Source organism: Rutidosis leptorrhynchoides, chromosome 4 (genome assembly GCF_046630445.1).
Source record: "Rutidosis leptorrhynchoides isolate AG116_Rl617_1_P2 chromosome 4, CSIRO_AGI_Rlap_v1, whole genome shotgun sequence".
NCBI classification, from domain to species: Eukaryota; Viridiplantae; Streptophyta; class Magnoliopsida; order Asterales; family Asteraceae; genus Rutidosis; species Rutidosis leptorrhynchoides.
This window is the reverse complement of record NC_092336.1, coordinates 95,372,104-95,391,439: the sequence shown is the minus strand read 5'-3', so window position 1 is coordinate 95,391,439 and position 19,336 is coordinate 95,372,104. Positions and strand designations below refer to the sequence as shown.

Below are 19,336 nucleotides of genomic sequence, written 5' to 3'. Positions count from 1 at the left end.
TTATTATTATTACTATTATTATTATTATTATTATTATTATTATTATTATTTTGCGTTTATGCAAAGTTAACAAAGCTATGCATTTGCAAAATTATAATATTGAACGACACTTTGCACTTGAAAGGATATGAAGATAAACCTGACAGGGATACCAACTTATTACTTTATTTAATCAATTATGTTTAATGTTTTTTTTTTTAAAAGCAAGAAATTTTATTAAACACTAAAACTTTACAAAGAACATACACTATATAAAAACTCGACATGAAGTTGCAAGGTGAGCAACTCCAAACATACTAACTAACACGAAAACCATTAACTTGAAAGATATGAAATTGGGTTACTCAACCAAGTAAGCCATTCGATTTTCTTCCCCTTAGATCTAAGCGAAATCCATTCGAAAGATTTGACTTGGATTTCGTTGAGAGTAACCGGAGCACACCACGATTTACCACGAAACGTTTTGTTATTTCAATTTTTCCATAAGTAATACGCGCTTATCCATTCTACGGCTTGCCAAATTTTTCTTCCAAAAGAACATATCGGGACTCCGGAATTTCCTTTGAGGATTTCGGTAAAGCTTAGGATCGAAAAAGTTCCTAAACCCCACCATTAGAAAATTCGGGACCAAACATCATGAGCATATGGGCAATGTAGAATAATATGGTCCGTTGTCTCTAAATCGTCATCACAAATTGGACATCTCACACTATGGAGGTCAATACCTCTTTTGTCCAACTCGATCCTAACCGGTAGCCTTTTTTTCATTAATCTCCACACAAAAATCTCGATCTTTTTTGGAACAAGGTTGTTCCGAAGAGTACTTGTTGGATTACTTTCCAGTTGAAGAATATAATCATCGCAGATTCCCGATAGAAACTTAACTGTGAACCTGTTTTCGCCATCTAAATTCCAACTCCACTTTTCATTTTCTGGACCGATAGAAACCTCAGCGAGTTGAGCTTCCAGACTTTCGAGTTCGTCTAGACCACGTCCCAAAGGCTGCCGGGCCCAGGCCCAATTGAACAGCCCATTTCCCTGCAGTCGCAAACCAACAGGAGCATCTTTTTGAACTTCTAGCCGAAATAAACGTGGGTAGACTTCTTTGAGTTTGGTATTTCCAATCCATATTTCATTCCAAAATGACGTTTCCAACCCATTCCCAATTTGCTTGATAAAAGACTTCTTGAAACTGATTCCCATGTCATCAATATAATCCTGCACCAATAATGTTAGACCACGTACTCGAGGTTGGTTGGTAACCGAGGTCACCTCCCGCCCCCAAGCCGCCATTAGCACCGTAAATGCTTCGAATGACTTTAACCCAAAGCGAGTTGGTTTCTGTTTTAAACCTCCACCACCATTTTGCGAGTAAAGCCAAATTTTTACCCTTTAAAGACCCGATGTTTAAACCCCCCTCCCCGTATGTTTTTAAAACCACATCCCATTTCACCCATGAAATTTTTGTACCCGAATCGCCCCCGCCCCAAAAAAAATTACGTCTCACATTTTCAAGTAGTTTTAACACACAATTTAGAGCACGGAAGAGAGAGAAGAAGTACAACGGGAGACTCGATAGGACCGACTTAATAAGCACTAATCTTCCACCATAAGACATCGTTCGCATTTTCCAACCCGAAAGACGTTTATTGAACTTTTCAATAACCGGGTCCCAATCTTTTAATTTACTCATCTTGTTACCTATAGGAAGACCAAGGTAAGTGAAGGGCAATGAGCCCACTTGGCGCCCGAAGTGACTTGCAATTTCTTGTAATTCAACTTGTTTAACCCCGACACCATACAAGCAACTTTTGTGAAAGCTTACTTTTAACCCGGAAGCAAGCTCGAAACAACTAAGTAGGTTATGTAAACTACACGCATTAGAAACACTACATTCCCCCAAAAATATGGTATCATCCGCATACTGCAAATGAGACACGTTTACTTTGTCATTTCCAATTTCAATACCCTTGTACAGACCCTTATCAATAGCACTTTTAGTGAGCATATTAAGACCCTCCGCCGTGAGAATAAAAAGGAATGGAGATAGGGGGTCATCTTGTCTAACCCCCCTCTAAATAGTGAATTCCTTTGTCGGTGATCCATTTACAAGGATAGAGATGTAGGTCGTTGATAAACAAGAACGAATCCATTTTACCATTTTGACCCGAACCCCATACAACCCATAACTTCCAATAAAAAATCCCAATTAATACAATCAAACGCCTTCTCAAAATCTATTTTAAAAATGAGGCCTTTTTTCCTACATGACTTCAAATAACCGACACTTTCATTTACCACTAACGCACCATCAAGAATGAATCTATTTTTTAAAAAAGCGCTTTATTCTGGTCCCACTAAATCGGGAATGACTTTTCGAAGCCGATTGGAAAGTAATTTTGCAATAATCTTATAAAAGCTATTAATAAGACTTATGGGACGAAAATCGTTTAATACCTGCGGATCTTTTACTTTCGGGACAAGGGTAATGAAAGATGCATTGCAACCTTTAGAAATGTCACCTTTTTCCCAAAACCAACTGATAGCGTCCATAAGATCAAGCTTAATGACTTCCCAATATTTTTTAAAAAATCTCAAATTAAACCTGTCCGGTCCCGGCGCTTTATTCCCATCACAATCGAAAATAGCCTCATGAACTTCTTTCTCTTCGAATTTAACTTCCAAGTTGTATCGTTCATCAGGAGATAGTGTAGGATAATCTAAACCTTCTAAACTAGGCCTTTCTATGTCAGACTCTTTAAATCGTGTGGCAAAATGTTCAGCAGCAGCTTCCTTAATGACATTCGGCAAATCAGACCATACTCCATCAATCACAAGACCCCTTAAACTGTTTATATTGTTTCTTAACCGCACCATCGAGTGAAAAAATTTACTATTCTCGTCCCTGAAATGTCCCGTTCATATTGATTATAAACGTTCCATATTAATTGATTTCGTCGCGAGGTTTTGACCTCTATATGAGACGTTTTTCAAAGACTGCATTTATTTTTAAAACAACCATAACTTTTATTTTATCTATAAAGGTTTAAAAAGCATTACGTAGATTATCAAATAATGATAATCTAAAATATACCGTTTACACACGACCATTACATAATGGTTTACAATAAGAATATATTACATCAAAAATAAGTTTCTTAAATGCAGTTTTTACATAATATCATACAAGCATGGACTCCAAATCTTGTCCTTATTTTAGTATGCAACAGCGGAAGCTCTTAGTAATCACCTGAGAATAAACATGCTTAAAACATCAACAAAAATGTTGGTGAGTTATAGGTTTAACCTATATATTATCAAATCATAATAATAGACCACAAGATTTCATATTTCAATATACATCCCATACATAGAGATAAAATTCATTCATATGGTGAACACCTGGTAACCGACATTAACAAGATGCATATATAAGGATATCCCCCATCATTCCGGGACACCCTTCGGATATGATATAAATTTCGAAGTACTAAAGCATCCGGTACTTTGGATGGGGTTTGTTAGGCCCAATATATCTATCTTTAGGATTCACGTCAATTAGGGTGTCTGTTCCCTAATTCTTAGATTACCAGACTTAATAAAAAGGGGCATATTCGATTTCGATAATTCAACCATAGAATGTAGTTTCATGTACTTGTGTCTATTTTGTAAATCATTTATAAAACCTGCATGTATTCTCATCCCAAAAATATTAGATTTTAAAAGTGGGACTATAACTCACTTTCACAGATTTTTTTACTTCGTCGGGAAGTAAGATTTGGCCACTGGTCGATTCACGAACCTATAACAAATATGTACATATATATCAAAGTATGTTAAAAATATATTTATAACACTTTTAATACATTTTGATGTTTTAAGTTTATTAAGTCAGCTGTCCTCGTTAGTAACCTACAACTAGTTGTCCACAGTTAGATGTACAGAAATAAATCGATATATATTATCTTGAATCAATCCACGACCCAGTGTATACATATCTCAGTATTGATCACAACTCAAACTATATATATTTTGGAATCAACCTCAACCCTGTATAGCTAACTCCAACATTCACATATAGAGTGTCTATGGTTGTTCCGAAATATATATATAGATGTGTCGACATGATAGGTCGAAACATTGTATACGTGTCTATGGTATCCCAAGATTACATAATATACAATACGAGTTGATTAAGTTATGGTTGGAATAGATTTGTTACCAATTTTCACGTAGCTAAAATGAGTAGTTTTTACCAATTTTGTTTTGCTCTCAATTTCTTCGTTTCTAATCCGTTTTGAGTGATTTAAGCGGCCACGGTTTCGTATTGAACTTGACTTTATGAAAATAAACATAAAAGGTATAGGTTTATAGTCGGAAATACAAGTTACAAGTCGTTGTTGAAAGAGGTAGTCATTTCCGTCGAAAGAACGACATCTTGATGACTGTTTTGAAAAACATACTTTCACTTTGAGTTTAACCATAATTTTTGGATATGGTTTCATGTTCATAAGAAAAATTATTTTCCCAGAAGTATAGCTTTTAAATCAAAGTTTTTCATAGTTTTTAATTATCCAAACCAAAACAGCCCCCGGTTGTAACTACGACGGCGTAAATCCGGTTTTATGGTGTTTATCGTGTTTCCGGGTTTTAAATCATTAAGTTAGCATATCATATAGATATAGATCATGTGTATAGTTGATTTTAAAAGTGTAGTTATAAGGATTAACTTTATTTGCGAACAAGTTTAGAATGAACTAAACTATGTTCTAGTGATTACAAGTTTAAACCTTCGAATAAGATAACTTTATATGTATGAATCGAATGATGTTATGAACATCATTACTACCTCAAGTTTTCTGGATAAAGCTACTGGAAATGAGAAAAATGGATCTAGCTTCAAAGGATCCTTGGATGGCTTGAAAGTTCTTGAAGCAGAATCATGACACGAAAACAGTTCAAGTAAGATTTTCACTCGAAATAAGATTGTTATAGTTATAGAAATTGAATCAAAGTTTGAATATGAGTATTACCTTGTATTAGAAAGATATCTTACTGTAAATAAGAGAGATTTCTTGAGGTTGGATGATCACTCTACAAGATTGGAAGTAAACTAGCAAACTTGGAAGTATTCTTGATTTTATGAAACTAGAACTTGTAGAATTTATGAAGAACACTTAGAACTTGAAGATAGAACTTGAGAGAGATCAATTAGATGAAGAAAATTGAAGAATGAAAGTGTTTGTCAGTGTTTTTGGTCGTTGGTGTATGGATTAGATATAAAGGATATGTAATTTTGTTTTCATGTAAATAAGTCATGAATGATTACTCATATTTTTGTAATTTTATGAGATATTTCATGCTAGTTGCCAAATGATGGTTCCAACATGTGTTAGGTGACTCACATGGGCTGCTAAGAGCTTATCATTGGAGTGTATATACCAATAGTACATACATCTAAAAACTGTGTGTTGTACGAGTACGAATACGTGTGCATACGAGCAGAATTGTTGATGAAACTGAACGAGGATGTAATTGTAAGCATTTTTGTTAAGTAGAAGTATTTTGATAAGTGTCTTGAAGTCTTTTAAAAGTGTATGAATACATATTAAAACACAACATGTATATACATTTTAACTGAGTCGTTAAGTCATCGTTAGTCGTTGCATGTAAGTGTTGTTTTGAAACCTTTAGGTTAACGATCTTGTTAAATGTTGTTAACCCAATGTTTATAATATCAAATGAGATTTTAAATTATTATATTATCATGATATTATGATGTACGAATATCTCTTAATATGATATATATACATTAAATGTCGTTACAACGATAATCGTTACATATATGTCTCGTTTCAAAATCATTAAGTTAGTAGTCTTGTTTTTACATATGTAGTTCATTATTAATATACTTAATGATATGTTTACTTATCATAATATCATGTTAACTATATATATAACCATATATATGTCATCATATAGTTTTTACAAGTTTTAATGTTCGTGAATCACCGGTCAACTTGGGTGGTCAATTGTCTATATGAAACCTATTTCAATTAATCAAGTCTTAACAAGTTTGATTGCTTAATATATTGGAAACACTTAATCATGTAAATAACAATTTCATTTAATATATATATATAAACATGGAAAAGTTCGGGTCACTACAGTACCTACCAGTTAAATAAATTTCGTCCCGAAATTTTAAGCAGTTGGAGGTGTTGACGTATCTTCTGGAAATAAATGCGGGTATTTCTTCTTCATCTGATCTTCTCGTTTCCAGGTGAACTCGGGTCCTCTACGAGCATTCCATCGAACCTTAACAATTGGTATCTTGTTTTGCTTAAGTCTTTTAACCTCACGATCCATTATTTCGACGGGTTCTTCGATGAATTGAAGTTTTTCGTTGATTTGGATTTCATCTAACGGAATAGTAAGATCTTATTTAGCAAAACATTTCTTCAAATTCGAGACGTGGAAAGTGTTATGTACAGCTGCGAGTTGTTGAGGTAATTCAAGTCAGTGTGATGACCCAGAAATTTCCGATCAAATTTAAACTTTAATCTTTATATGTACCCGACACGATAAGCAAAAATCTGTAATGTTGAGTTTCGAAAGTTTTGAAACTATATTCATTTAATCAAATACCCTTTGACCATGCCTGACGATTCACGAACAATTATGTGTAAATAAATATATATACATATGTGTGATTTTTAAATTGAGAAATATTGATAAAACATTGAACGGATTAGTTGATATGAATATAAGATATGAGATTTATTTTATGAACTTGGAAATGCGATCAAGGTATTGAATGAATAATAATACTTTACATAAACGTATTTGTTCGATATAAGTTTATCAACGGGATTGAAAGATAACATCAAATGATTGAATTATCGGATACATTGAACTATGATTATGAGTCTCTGTTATGAGGTCCACTTTGAATTAGGAAACCCTTACTTTTTAACGGTATTCGGAATAAATGGTAAAGTGATTTACATGTAAGAACAAAGTATCACTTATTGGGAGTTAGACAAAAGTTAGTGGAGAATTGAATTTCATAATACTCGATTGATCATATAGAAGGAAAAATTGGGATAAGATTCGTTGACTAGATAAACCCATTTGATATGTTATATTAAGATATATTATTTAGAAAGTTAAGGAAATTAAACTAAACATTTACTCATAAAAGAATGAAATCAAATTAAGTTTTAAAGCATAAACGTTATAGGATTTTCGATTATGTAAATGATCTTAAATTATATAATTAGTTTTGAAAGGATAACTAGTATGTTATTAGATAAATATTTCAAAAATATGTATAAGATTATAAAATTTAATTTAAATTAGGCATAAAACGTTTTGATTTTAAACTAATATTAATAAATAGACTTTGATAAATAACAAGATTATGAATTATAAAAGGAAATGATCAAAACACTCAAAAGGTTAAGTTACACTTTGAGTGTGTTAGTTTTTAATTAATTTAAGTCTAGTTATTAATAAAGGTACATGTAACAAAACGTTTAATTTAAAATAAAATATTTTGACAAACAACGAGACTTTGATTTATAGAAGGAAATGACCACAATGCCCAATTTTATAAGTTACATTTTTCATAAAGTAAATTATTGATGAATAAATCAAACTGTTACTAAAGGTACACGTCGCGTAACTTAAAAAGCTAGTTTTCTAAAAGTACGAAAGTGCGCTCGAGAAACCGAAAGTGGTACATGAGTCGTGAGACCACGCCCGTGTCATTTTTGTAAAAATTATATTTTTACCATGTACGTAAATATAATATAATATTTAATTAATCATATAAATTAAAATATTATAAAATCTTTATATATATAAGTTTGGATTACGTTCATGTATGAAGAAGTAATCAGCAAATTGCGGTTCCATTTTCTTTATCAATCCGAAATTTCGGAGTAATGGGACCCAAATTTGATCTATAAAGTCTCGAACGTAATTTGATTTCATTTCATTCAATTCATCTATCTATCTTACTCCGTAGTATATATTTATTTTATTTATTATTATTATTATTTTATGATTAAGAAATATTGTTATTAGTAGTATCTAGAAGCATTATTATTAGTATTTTTATACATAAAATATTACGACGAGGTCATGAACGAGTCATTTAAAAACGGAATTTATGAGCGGGATAGAGCTAAGGAAATTATGGGTTAGAGCTATGGAGGTAATGGGTAATGTTCGAGGTTATGCTCGTGAGGTCAAACTAGTGTTTATCATCTTCGTTGCGTCTACGTACCTTTCCTGCAATATTGAATCTTAATATTGATACGTGAGTACTCATAATTTAATTTTTACATATTAATAGTGTATCCCTGACTAGTGCTCGAGAAAATAGGATTATGCATGATTGTACTTTTGATATTGCCCTTAGTTAGGTTATGTTAAATCTCGAAGTAGTTACATCTACGGTTAAGATAAGGTATAAGATATGCGTGTCGTTGGAAAGCTAGCGAAAAATTAAGAACTTTTCCTTTAGATGTCGAATCGTTCCGATGAACGGATTAGAAGTTATAGCCATTTGAAGTTGTGTAAAAATGATTATTATTATCGTCGTCATTATCGTCGTTCTAATTTTTATTATTATTATTATTATTATTATTATTATTATTATTATTATTATTATCATTATTATTATTATTATCTATAAAAAGTATTACCCTTAAAAATTGATATTTTTATTATTACTATCATTTATTATCATTAAAAGTTATAATTAGTATTATTATTATTATTATCATTAAAATAGATTATTAGTATTATCATTATCATAATAATTATTAATATTAGTATTATAATTAAAACTAGTAACGGTAACATTTAACTATTATGATTACTATTATATTCATTAAAATGAACGCGATATAAAAGATGATTTAAGAACCTTTACCAAATTAATTAGGAAATAATGAGTATGAGTATCATGATGAAATTTAATTATTGTAAGATAATGATTTAGAAAAAAAATTATCGTTTTTATTATTTTATCATTACTAGTATTATTAAAAGTATCGTTAGTATAAAAACTATCATTTATTAAAAAAAATTATCATTTTAATAGAAATGTCATTGTTATTATAAAATATCATTATTATTATCATTTTAAATAAAAATTATTTCTTTAAAGTTAATATTAAAAAGTATCTTAAATATTAAAGATATCATAATTAGAATTATCATTTTACCATAATATCATTTTTAGTAAATATAAATATTGATTTTTATTAATAAAATAATAATAATAATTATTACAAAATAATACGACTTTTAATTATTATTATTATCAATGCTATTTTTTCAAATAAAAATGTAATACAAATTATATAATTACCTCAATAGAATCTATCACAATATTTTTATGATATTAAATGAACTTTATAAATTTTATTACTTAAGAAATATAAAAGTATACTTTAATATAAAATTGTATTTATTAATAAAGGAATTATATTATTTACTCTATTAAATCTTTTAAAAATATTTTAAAAATATAAGACGACGATATTTAAATTATATAATAATCATTTATAAATTTTTTTTTGAAATTATTTTGAGTCAAACTAATTTTTGTCGACCTTTGCATTTTAGACTCGAGCATTAGGATTGTGGTACACTATGACTTACCTTAATTTGTTAGACAAATATTAACCAACATGTAATTATATATAAATAAGTTAGGTTCGTGAATCCAAGGCCAACCTTACACTTGTTCAATGATGTTATATGTATTTTTACTACAAAATACAGTATGGTGAGTTTCATTTGCCTCTTTTACCCTTTATATTTTTTGGGCTGAGAATACATGCGCAATTTTTATAAATGTTTTACGAAATAGACACAAGTAATCGAAACTACATTATATGGTTGAATTATCGAAATCGAATATGCCCCTTTTTATTAAGTCTGGTAATCTAAGAATTAGGGAACAGACACCCTAATTGACGCGAATCCTAAAGATAGATCTATTGGGCCCAACAAGCCCCATCCAAAGTACCGGATGCTTTAGTACTTCGAAATTTATATCATGTCCGAAGGAGGATCCCGGAATGATGGGGATATTCTTATATGCATATTGTGAATGTCGGTTACCAGGTGTTCAATCCATATGAATGATTTTTGTCTCTATGCATGGGAAGTATATTTATGAGAACTGGAAATGAAATTCTTGTGGTCTATTAAAATGATGAAAATGAATGATTATGATAAACTAATGAACTCACCAACCTTTTGGTTGACACTTTAAAGCATGTTTATTCTCAGGTATTAAAGAAATCTTTCGCTGTGCATTTGCTCATTTTAAAGATATTAATTGGAGTCTTTCATGGCATATTTCGAAGAACGTTGCATTCAAGTCATTGAGTTCGTTAAAGATTATTATTATTAAGTCAATTTATAGTTGGATAGTGGATATTATGAAATGGTATGCATGCCTGTCAATTTTCGATGTAAAGAAAGTTTGTCTTTTAAAAACAAATGCAATGTTTGTAAAATGTATCATATAGAGGTCAAATACCTCGCGATGTAATCAACTATTGTGAATCGTTTATAATGTATATGAACGGGTCCTTTCAGTTGGTATCAGAGCGGTGGTCTTAGCGAACCAGGTCTGCATTAGTGTGTCTAACTGATAAGTCGTTAGGATGCATTAGTGAGTCTGGACTTCGACCGTGTCTGCATGTCAAAAGTTTTGCTTATCATTTCTAGTTGGAAATCATCTGCTTATCATCCATAGGAAATTACCTGCTTATCATTATTAGTCTAGACACGTCTTGCTACATTAATTGCATGAGTAGTGTATAGACAAAATTCATATCTTAGCGTATCTGCTAAATCATATCTTATCGTATCTGTTACTTTAAACTTTGCCTGACATATCCCGCAAATTCCTCCGTAATCTATGAAATCTTTTGATCTCTATATATAGATATCCTATGTAAATAGAATACCACCCGATAGCCGAAAAATCATTTTATATCGAAAAATCCTTTATCCAATCGTACGAAATGGAATTTGTCATCAGGTCAAGTCACTCGGATTCCGAAATGGAATCTCACTCAAGCTCCGAAAGCAGTGTGACCGGAACGGATCAACCAATCAGTCATCACCTATTCTGGATGAATTGGGGATGGGTTTGTAGCCTCCTCAATCATTGGAAACAAGAAGAAGGCGATCCTTTCCATCCACCACATTGCCCTCTTGGCGAAGAACCTGAAGCACTTACCGGCGAACCTGTTCGAGACACCATTTTCTCTCTCATTTCCAGGGTATCTCGTCACGATTATATACTACATCAAATTCTAGATTTTATTTATCTGCTCGTTCCGACCGATAATCATCCTGGAATAATAGAAGAAGTCAACGAACTTCGCGCTCGGGTAGTGGCTTTGGAGAATATGGTGCAGAGATTACAAACACTAGCAGCAGCACCAGTAGCATAACCAGTACCACCATCATCAACGCCAATAGTACCATTACCACCTCCAACCACAACCGCATTGTAAACCTCAACTTCACAATCTGTCCCACGAGCATCAACGTCATACGCACCATAGATACCAAGGAGTACCAACAACAATAACTGACGAAGTATTAATTCATAACTTCATTGGAGAAACATTCCGCGGCTATTATATAATCTCTAAAGTCTTAGAGATTATCTAATCTAGCCCTAACCATAAATCAGTTAAACGAACCAAAATGATAGAAGGAAGAGTAGAAACCCTGACAAAAATGGTGTGTGATTAACAAGTTAAACTTGTTTTACCAACAGCATCAACAGTACCATCAACGTCACCAACATCGTCAGTACAGTCAACATCAGAATCAACAACACCTATAACATCACAAACTCCGTCAGTTCAAGAATCACTGTGGACATCATTACGAATCAATAACGTGTATATTGTATCAACAAGTTATGAAGAATTAACTCATTCCCTCTGAAGAAATTATATATATTTTATATATATATATATATATATTTTTTGAAATAAAAAATAAATCTTTCCGTGCAAAGCTATTGTGTGTGAATCTTAACTACTCGGTTAATTCATATTGCAAATATGCAATAATGTACGTCCCTCGCCCGCGACTTAACCATCGTTAACTATGATCTCTGTCTCAATTCAACAAATTCCAATTCCTAATAAATCAAGTATATATTTGATTTTACACTTCATCATTGATGTAACCGAAACTTTTCAGATAACATCATTCGTACTTTGCGAAGTTCACAAAATTTAACGAAAACCAACATCACATCTCAACAAATAACGAAGTATTGATTCATAATTTCAATATTATTGAAGAAATACTCATGTAACCTCTAAAGCCTTCAAGGAATTATTCAATTCTAGTTCCAACCGTAAATCGAATGAGTTTAATTTAGTATTAACTCATTAAAATCTATGTTACATCTGAGGAGAATATATACATATATATTTTCATAAAGACTGTAATAAAATTCTTATGTACAAAATATTAATTGTGAATTTTTTTTACGGGTAGGTAATACCCGAGAGATATATATAAATTCACAATTAATATGTTACATTCTTCGAATCAAATTAAGCAAATTATCAATTATACTTCCTACTTTCACAATAATATACATTCTTTCATAGAAATCAAAACAACCATACTCATTCAAACCCAATTACATATTCTGATTTTAAAATCTCAGAATTCAATTTGAGATATAACTGGTACCATCACTTTTAGATTCCTACATCTTTCAAAGCTATACTTTGACTTTAAAAGTGTGTTAGAACATCAAATGTATACAAACGATTACAACCTGTGTTCAAACCCTTCGAAAGTCTCTGAAGACACTTCAAATAATGAGCAATCGAGATGATGATCCAACCACATATTACCCACAGTTATGTACTTAAAAAGCTCTCGAAACCAAAGTCATAATTCAACACATATCTGTGGCAGATCTTTTGGCATTTATTAGCAAAAATAACCTTGCAATTCCTTTGCAAAGTAGCAAATTATATCACAGCTCCAGCAAGACAACTTCAATTTTTTCATTCGGAGTAGCTTTATCATAATTTTGATATATGTGATTACCCTTTTGTTACCGGAGAACCTTTCATATTCCACCACATTAGCAATAAACTTACCCACAATTTCACTGATCTTGGGCATTCCGAAGAATCATTATATTTATCGAAACCTCATCATTTACTCATCTGCCTCTTGTAACAAGAATTGCCATACGAATCATTGGGAATTAGCAATCAGTATTTTGAAATCTTAAAGCATGTTGACGCCAACAGTTATACATAACGTCTATTTCCAAGGCTTACATACTTCGAATGTGAAGTTTCTGAAAAACACTCTGAATCGCGAACTAGTTCTCGAAATGCTGATGAAGCAACAAAAACTGTAAACGACCTTAGCAGTAAAAAGTTTGATGATAAAGATTAGTGTATTAGCAAAGCTCAGAAATAGAGAAGTTTTGGAACTGGAAAACGGATTGAGCAAAGTATGAAGGAGGCTGTGGACAAATCACAAAGACTGAACCTGCCTTTAAAGAATCCAAATGATTCAGTGTCTGCTGAAGTCATTAATGAATACCTTGCTCCTGACACTAAACCCTTACAGACAATATACTTCATCATCCTCTGATATTAGAAATTCTAAGATATCATCGTATCTTTCATTATAAATATCCTCCATATTTCTGAAGATATTTCCATAACTATTCTTATCTGGAATCATTTATCTCTTTGCGCTATCTGTATTACATCAAAAAGGAAACTGTTTAGTTCCTATACTCTGTAAACCTTTGAGTTTAAAATATGAATGTTTTTGAAGTAGTGTTGGAAACTGAAGCATGAGTTAGTATAATATAATGACACTTGATCAACGTGATTATATTACAGTAATTCATGCTGAGTTTCTAAATGGAACGTGATTATTCACAGATCATAACATCATCATGTACCATGTTATACGACTCTTGTATTCTATTTAACCTCTAAAATATCAAGAAAATATTTCTTGATGATTCGGCTTTTTCTGAGGTATTCTGGTAATTTGACAAGTCAAGATCGTGCCATTACAATTTTCTTCCCAGAACATTAACAATGTTCATTCCAAAATTCATATCTGCAAATTCTGGACCATTACAAGAGCTATTTAATCGTAAGAAGAAGAAACGAAAGGACAAAGCTTCGAAATAGAAATTTGGGGTATAAACCGCAGCAAATAGAAGAGAACATTAACTGTGAATGACAATGATTATAAAAGACAGAAGCAGGGACATCGAAGTATGAGGGAAGATATAAAACCCAACAACCACCCAGAAATTATAAACCGTATATGTCAATGCATATAGCAACGTAAAGACACGTGAGAACTAAAAACACTATAAACCCTAGGGTATAGTAGAAGTAAATAGATTCTTCCGGTGGCAGATTAAAAAGAAGAATGACAGATATGAAAGTTAAGAGGATATCAAGGATCAGGATAGGATGGAACATATTATCGAATACTTTAAAGTATGAATTGAGGAAGAAAGTATAGAAGATGAGAGATGAGAGAATAAGGAAAAGAAGACGGTGGATTTATAGTGAAATATTCGACATAACAATCAAAACAGATTACCGTATTAAATCAAAGAAGATCTTGATTTCCTTAATTGCGGAAGGACCAAATCTTATTACGAAGATTTTCTTTAAATCCCATGAATTCCGGAAATCAATCATAACTACGTCATCGGTTAAAACGATTCTACATTTATTCATTTCGCTCTTTTACGATAGCTTCACTCATACGCTTCGAGAAATCGAATTATTTTATCCATCATGATAAAACTCTATGTATCAGCTTATATTCGTCATAATAACATTCTTACTGTTAGCCATGACAACCTCTATCAAATTTCGGGACGAAATTTCTTTTAACGGGTAGGTATTGTGATGACCCGGAAATTTCCGATCAAATTTAAACTTTAATCTTTATATGTACCCAACACGATAAGAAAAAATCTGTAATGTTGAGTTTCGAAAGTTTTGAAACTATATTCATTTAATCAAATACCCTTTGACCATGCCTGACGATTCACGAACAATTATGTGTAAAAAAATATATATACATATGTGTGATTTTTAAATTGAGAAATATTGATAAAACATTGAATGGATTAGTTGATATGAATATAAGATATGAGATTTATTTTATGAACTTGGAAATGCGATCAAGGTATTGAATGAATAATAATACTTTACATAAACGTATTTGTTCGATATAAGTTTATCAACGAGATTGAAAGATAACATCAAATGATTGAATTATCAGATACATTGAACTATGATTATGAGTCTCTGTTATGAGGTCCACTTTGAATTAGGAAACCCTTACTTTTTAACGGTATTCGGAATAAATGGTAAAGCGATTTACATGTAAGAACAAAGTATCACTTATTGGGAGTTAGACAAAAGTTAGTGGAGAATTGAATTTCATAATACTCGATTGATCATAAAGAAGGAAAAATTGGGATAAGGTTCGTTGACTAGATAAACCCATTTGCTATGTTATATTAAGATATATTATTTAGAAAGTTAAGGAAATTAAACTAAACATTTACGCATAAAAGAATGAAATCAAATTAAGTTTTAAAGCATAAACGTTATAGGATTTTCGATTATGTAAATGATCTTAAATTATATAATTAGTTTTGAAAGGATAACTAGTATGTTATTAGATAAATATTTCAAAAATATGTATAAGATTATAAAATTTAATTTAAATTAGGCATAAAACGTTTTGATTTTAAACTAATATTAATAAATAGGCTTTGATAAATAACAAGATTATGAATTATAAAAGGAAATGATCAAAACACTCAAAAGGTTAAGTTACACTTTGAGTGTGTTAGTTTTTAATTAATTTAAGTCTAGTTATTAATAAAGGTACATGTCACAAAACGTTTAATTTAAAATAAAATATTTTGACAAACAACGAGACTTTGATTTATAGAAGGAAATGACCACAATGCTCAATTTTATAAGTTACATTTTTCATAAAGTAAATTATTGATGAATAAATCAAACTATTACTAAAGGTACACGTCGCGTAACTTAAAAAGCTAGTTTTCTAAACGTACGAAAGTGCGCTCGAGAAACCGAAAGTGGTACATGAGTCGTGAGACCACGCCCGTGTCATTTTTGTAAAAATTATATTTTTACCATGTACGTAAATATAATATAATATTTAATTAATCATATAAATTAAAATATTATAAAATCTTTATATATATAAGTTTGGATTACGTTCTTGTATGAAGAAGTAATCCGCAAATTGCGGTTCCATTTTCTTTATCAATCCAAAATTTCAGAGTAATGGGACCCAAATTTGATCTATAAAGTCTCGAACGTAATTTGATTTCATTTCATTCAATTCATCTATCTATCTTACTCCGTAGTATATATTTATTTTATTTATTATTATTATTATTTTATGATTAAGAAATATTGTTATTAGTAGTATCTAGAAGCATTATTATTAGTATTTTTATACATAAAATATTACGACGAGGTCATGAACGAGTCATTTAAAAACGGAATTTATGAGCGGGATAGAGCTAAGGAAATTATGGGTTAGAGCTATGGAGGTAATGGGTAATGTTCGAGGTTATGCTCGTGAGGTCAAACTAGTGTTTATCATCTTCGTTGCGTCTACGTACCTTTCCTGCAATATTGAATCTCAATATTGATACGTGAGTACTCATAATTTAATTTTTACATATTAATAGTGTATCCCTGACTAGTGCTCGAGAAAATAGGATTATGCATGATTGTACTTTTGATATTGCCCTTAGTCAGGTTATGTTAAATCTCAAAGTAGTTACATCTACGGTTAAGATAAGGTATAAGATATGCATGTCGTTGGAAAGCTAGCGAAAAATTAAGAACTTTTCCTTTAGATGTCGAATCGTTCCGATGAACGGATTAGAAGTTATAGCCATTTGAAGTTGTGTAAAAATGATTATTATTATCGTCGTCATTATCGTCGTTCTAATTTTTATTATTATTATTATTATTATTATTATTATTATTATTATTATTATTATTATTATTATTATTATTATTATTATATTATTATTATTATTATTATTATCATTATTATTATTATTATCTATAAAAAGTATTACCCTTAAAAATTGATATTTTTATTATTACTATCATTTATTATCATTAAAAGTTATAATTAGTATTATTATTATTATTATCATTAAAATAGATTATTAGTATTATCATTATCATAATAATTATTAATATTAGTATTATAATTAAAACTAGTAACAGTAACATTTAACTATTATGATTACTATTATATTCATTAAAATGAACGCGATATAAAAGATGATTTAAGAACCTTTAACAAATTAATTTGGAAATAATGAGTATGAGTATCATGATGAAATTTAATTATTGTAAGATAATGATTTAGAAAAAAAATTATCGTTTTTATTATTTTATCATTACTAGCATTATTAAAAGTATCGTTAGTATAAAAACTATCATTTATTAAAAAAAAATTATCATTTTAATAGAAATGTCATTATTATTATAAAATATCATTATTATTATCATTTTAAATAAAAATTATTACTTTAAAGTTAATATTAAAAAGTATCTTAAATATTAAAGATATCATAATTAGAATTATCATTTTACCATAATATCATTTTTAGTAAATATAAATATTGATTTTTATTAATAAAATAATAATAATAATTATTACAAAATAATACGACTTTTAATTATTATTATTATCAATGCTATTTTTTCAAATAAAAATGTAATACAAATTATATAATTACCTCAATAGAATCTATCACAATATTTTTATGATATTAAATGAACTTTATAAATTTTATTACTTAAGAAATATAAAAGTATACTTTAATATAAAATTGTATTTATTAATAAAGGAATTATATTATTTACTCTATTAAATCTTTTAAAAATATTTTAAAAATATAAGACGAAGATATTTAAATTATATAATAATCATTTATAATTTTTTTTTTGAAATCATTTTGAGTCAAACTAATTTTTATCGACCTTTGCATTTTAGACTCGAGCATTAGGATTGTGGTACACTATGACTTACCTTAATTTGTTAGACAAATATTAACCAACATGTAATTATATATAAATAATTTAGGTTCGTGAATCCAAGGCCAACCTTACACTTGTTCAATGATGTTATATGTATTTTTACTACAAAATACAGTATGGTGAGTTTCATTTGCCTCTTTTACCCTTTATATTTTTTGGTCTGAGAATACATGTGCAATTTTTATAAATGTTTTACGAAATAGACACAAGTAATCGAAACTACATTATATGGTTGAATTATCGAAATCGAATATGCCCCTTTTTATTAAGTCTGGTAATCTAAGAATTAGGGAACAGACACCCTAATTGACGCGAATCCTAAAGATAGATCTATTGGGCCCAACAAGCCCCATCCAAAGTACCGGATGCTTTAGTACTTCGAAATTTATATCATGTCCGAAGGAGGAACCCGGAATGATGGGGATATTCTTATATGCATATTGTGAATGTCGGTTACCAGGTGTTCAATCCATATGAATGATTTTTGTCTCTATGCATGGGACGTATATTTATGAGAACTGGAAATGAAATTCTTGTGGTCTATTAAAATGATGAAAATGAATGATTATGATAAACTAATGAACTCACCAACCTTTTGGTTGACACTTTAAAGCATGTTTATTCTCAGGTATTAAAGAAATCTTCCGCTGTGCATTTGCTCATTTTAAAATATTAATTAGAGTCTTTCATGGCATATTTCGAAGAACGTTGCATTCAAGTCATTGAGTTCGTTAAAGATTATTATTATTAAGTCAATTTATAGTTGGATAGTGGATATTATGAAATGGTATGCATGCCTGTCAATTTTCGATGTAAAGAAAGTTTGTCTTTTAAAAACAAATGCAATGTTTGTAAAATGTATCATATAGAGGTCAAATACCTCGCGATGTAATCAACTATTGTGAATCGTTTATAATGTATATGAACGGGTCCTTTCAGTCGGTAAGCTACTGGTCCGACACGATCAATAATCTTGAATGGTCCGATATACCTTGGATTTAATTTCCCTCGTTTACCAAATCGAACAACACCTTTCCAAGGTGCAACTTTAAGCATGACCATCTCTCCAATTTCAAATTCTATATCTTTTCTTTTAATGTCAGCGTAGCTCTTTTGTCGACTTTGGGCGGTTTTCAACCGTTGTT

At 30.3% G+C, this 19,336-nt stretch overlaps 1 protein-coding gene across 1 annotated transcript; it reads right to left on the bottom strand.

The window, feature by feature from the left end:
* Positions 1–612: 612 nt before the first annotated feature.
* On the bottom strand, positions 613–1,203 carry LOC139840830 (uncharacterized). Its single transcript, XM_071831074.1, has one exon. The coding sequence runs from the start codon at positions 1,201–1,203 to the stop codon at positions 613–615; it is 591 nt and encodes a 196-aa protein (XP_071687175.1).
* Positions 1,204–19,336: the final 18,133 nt, after the last annotated feature.

Bases quoted from the DNA above. Each gene is read 5' to 3' on its own strand.
- LOC139840830 (XM_071831074.1), bottom strand. From the start codon at position 1,203: ATGGGAATCAGTTTCAAGAAGTCTTTTATCAAGCAAATTGGGAATGGG.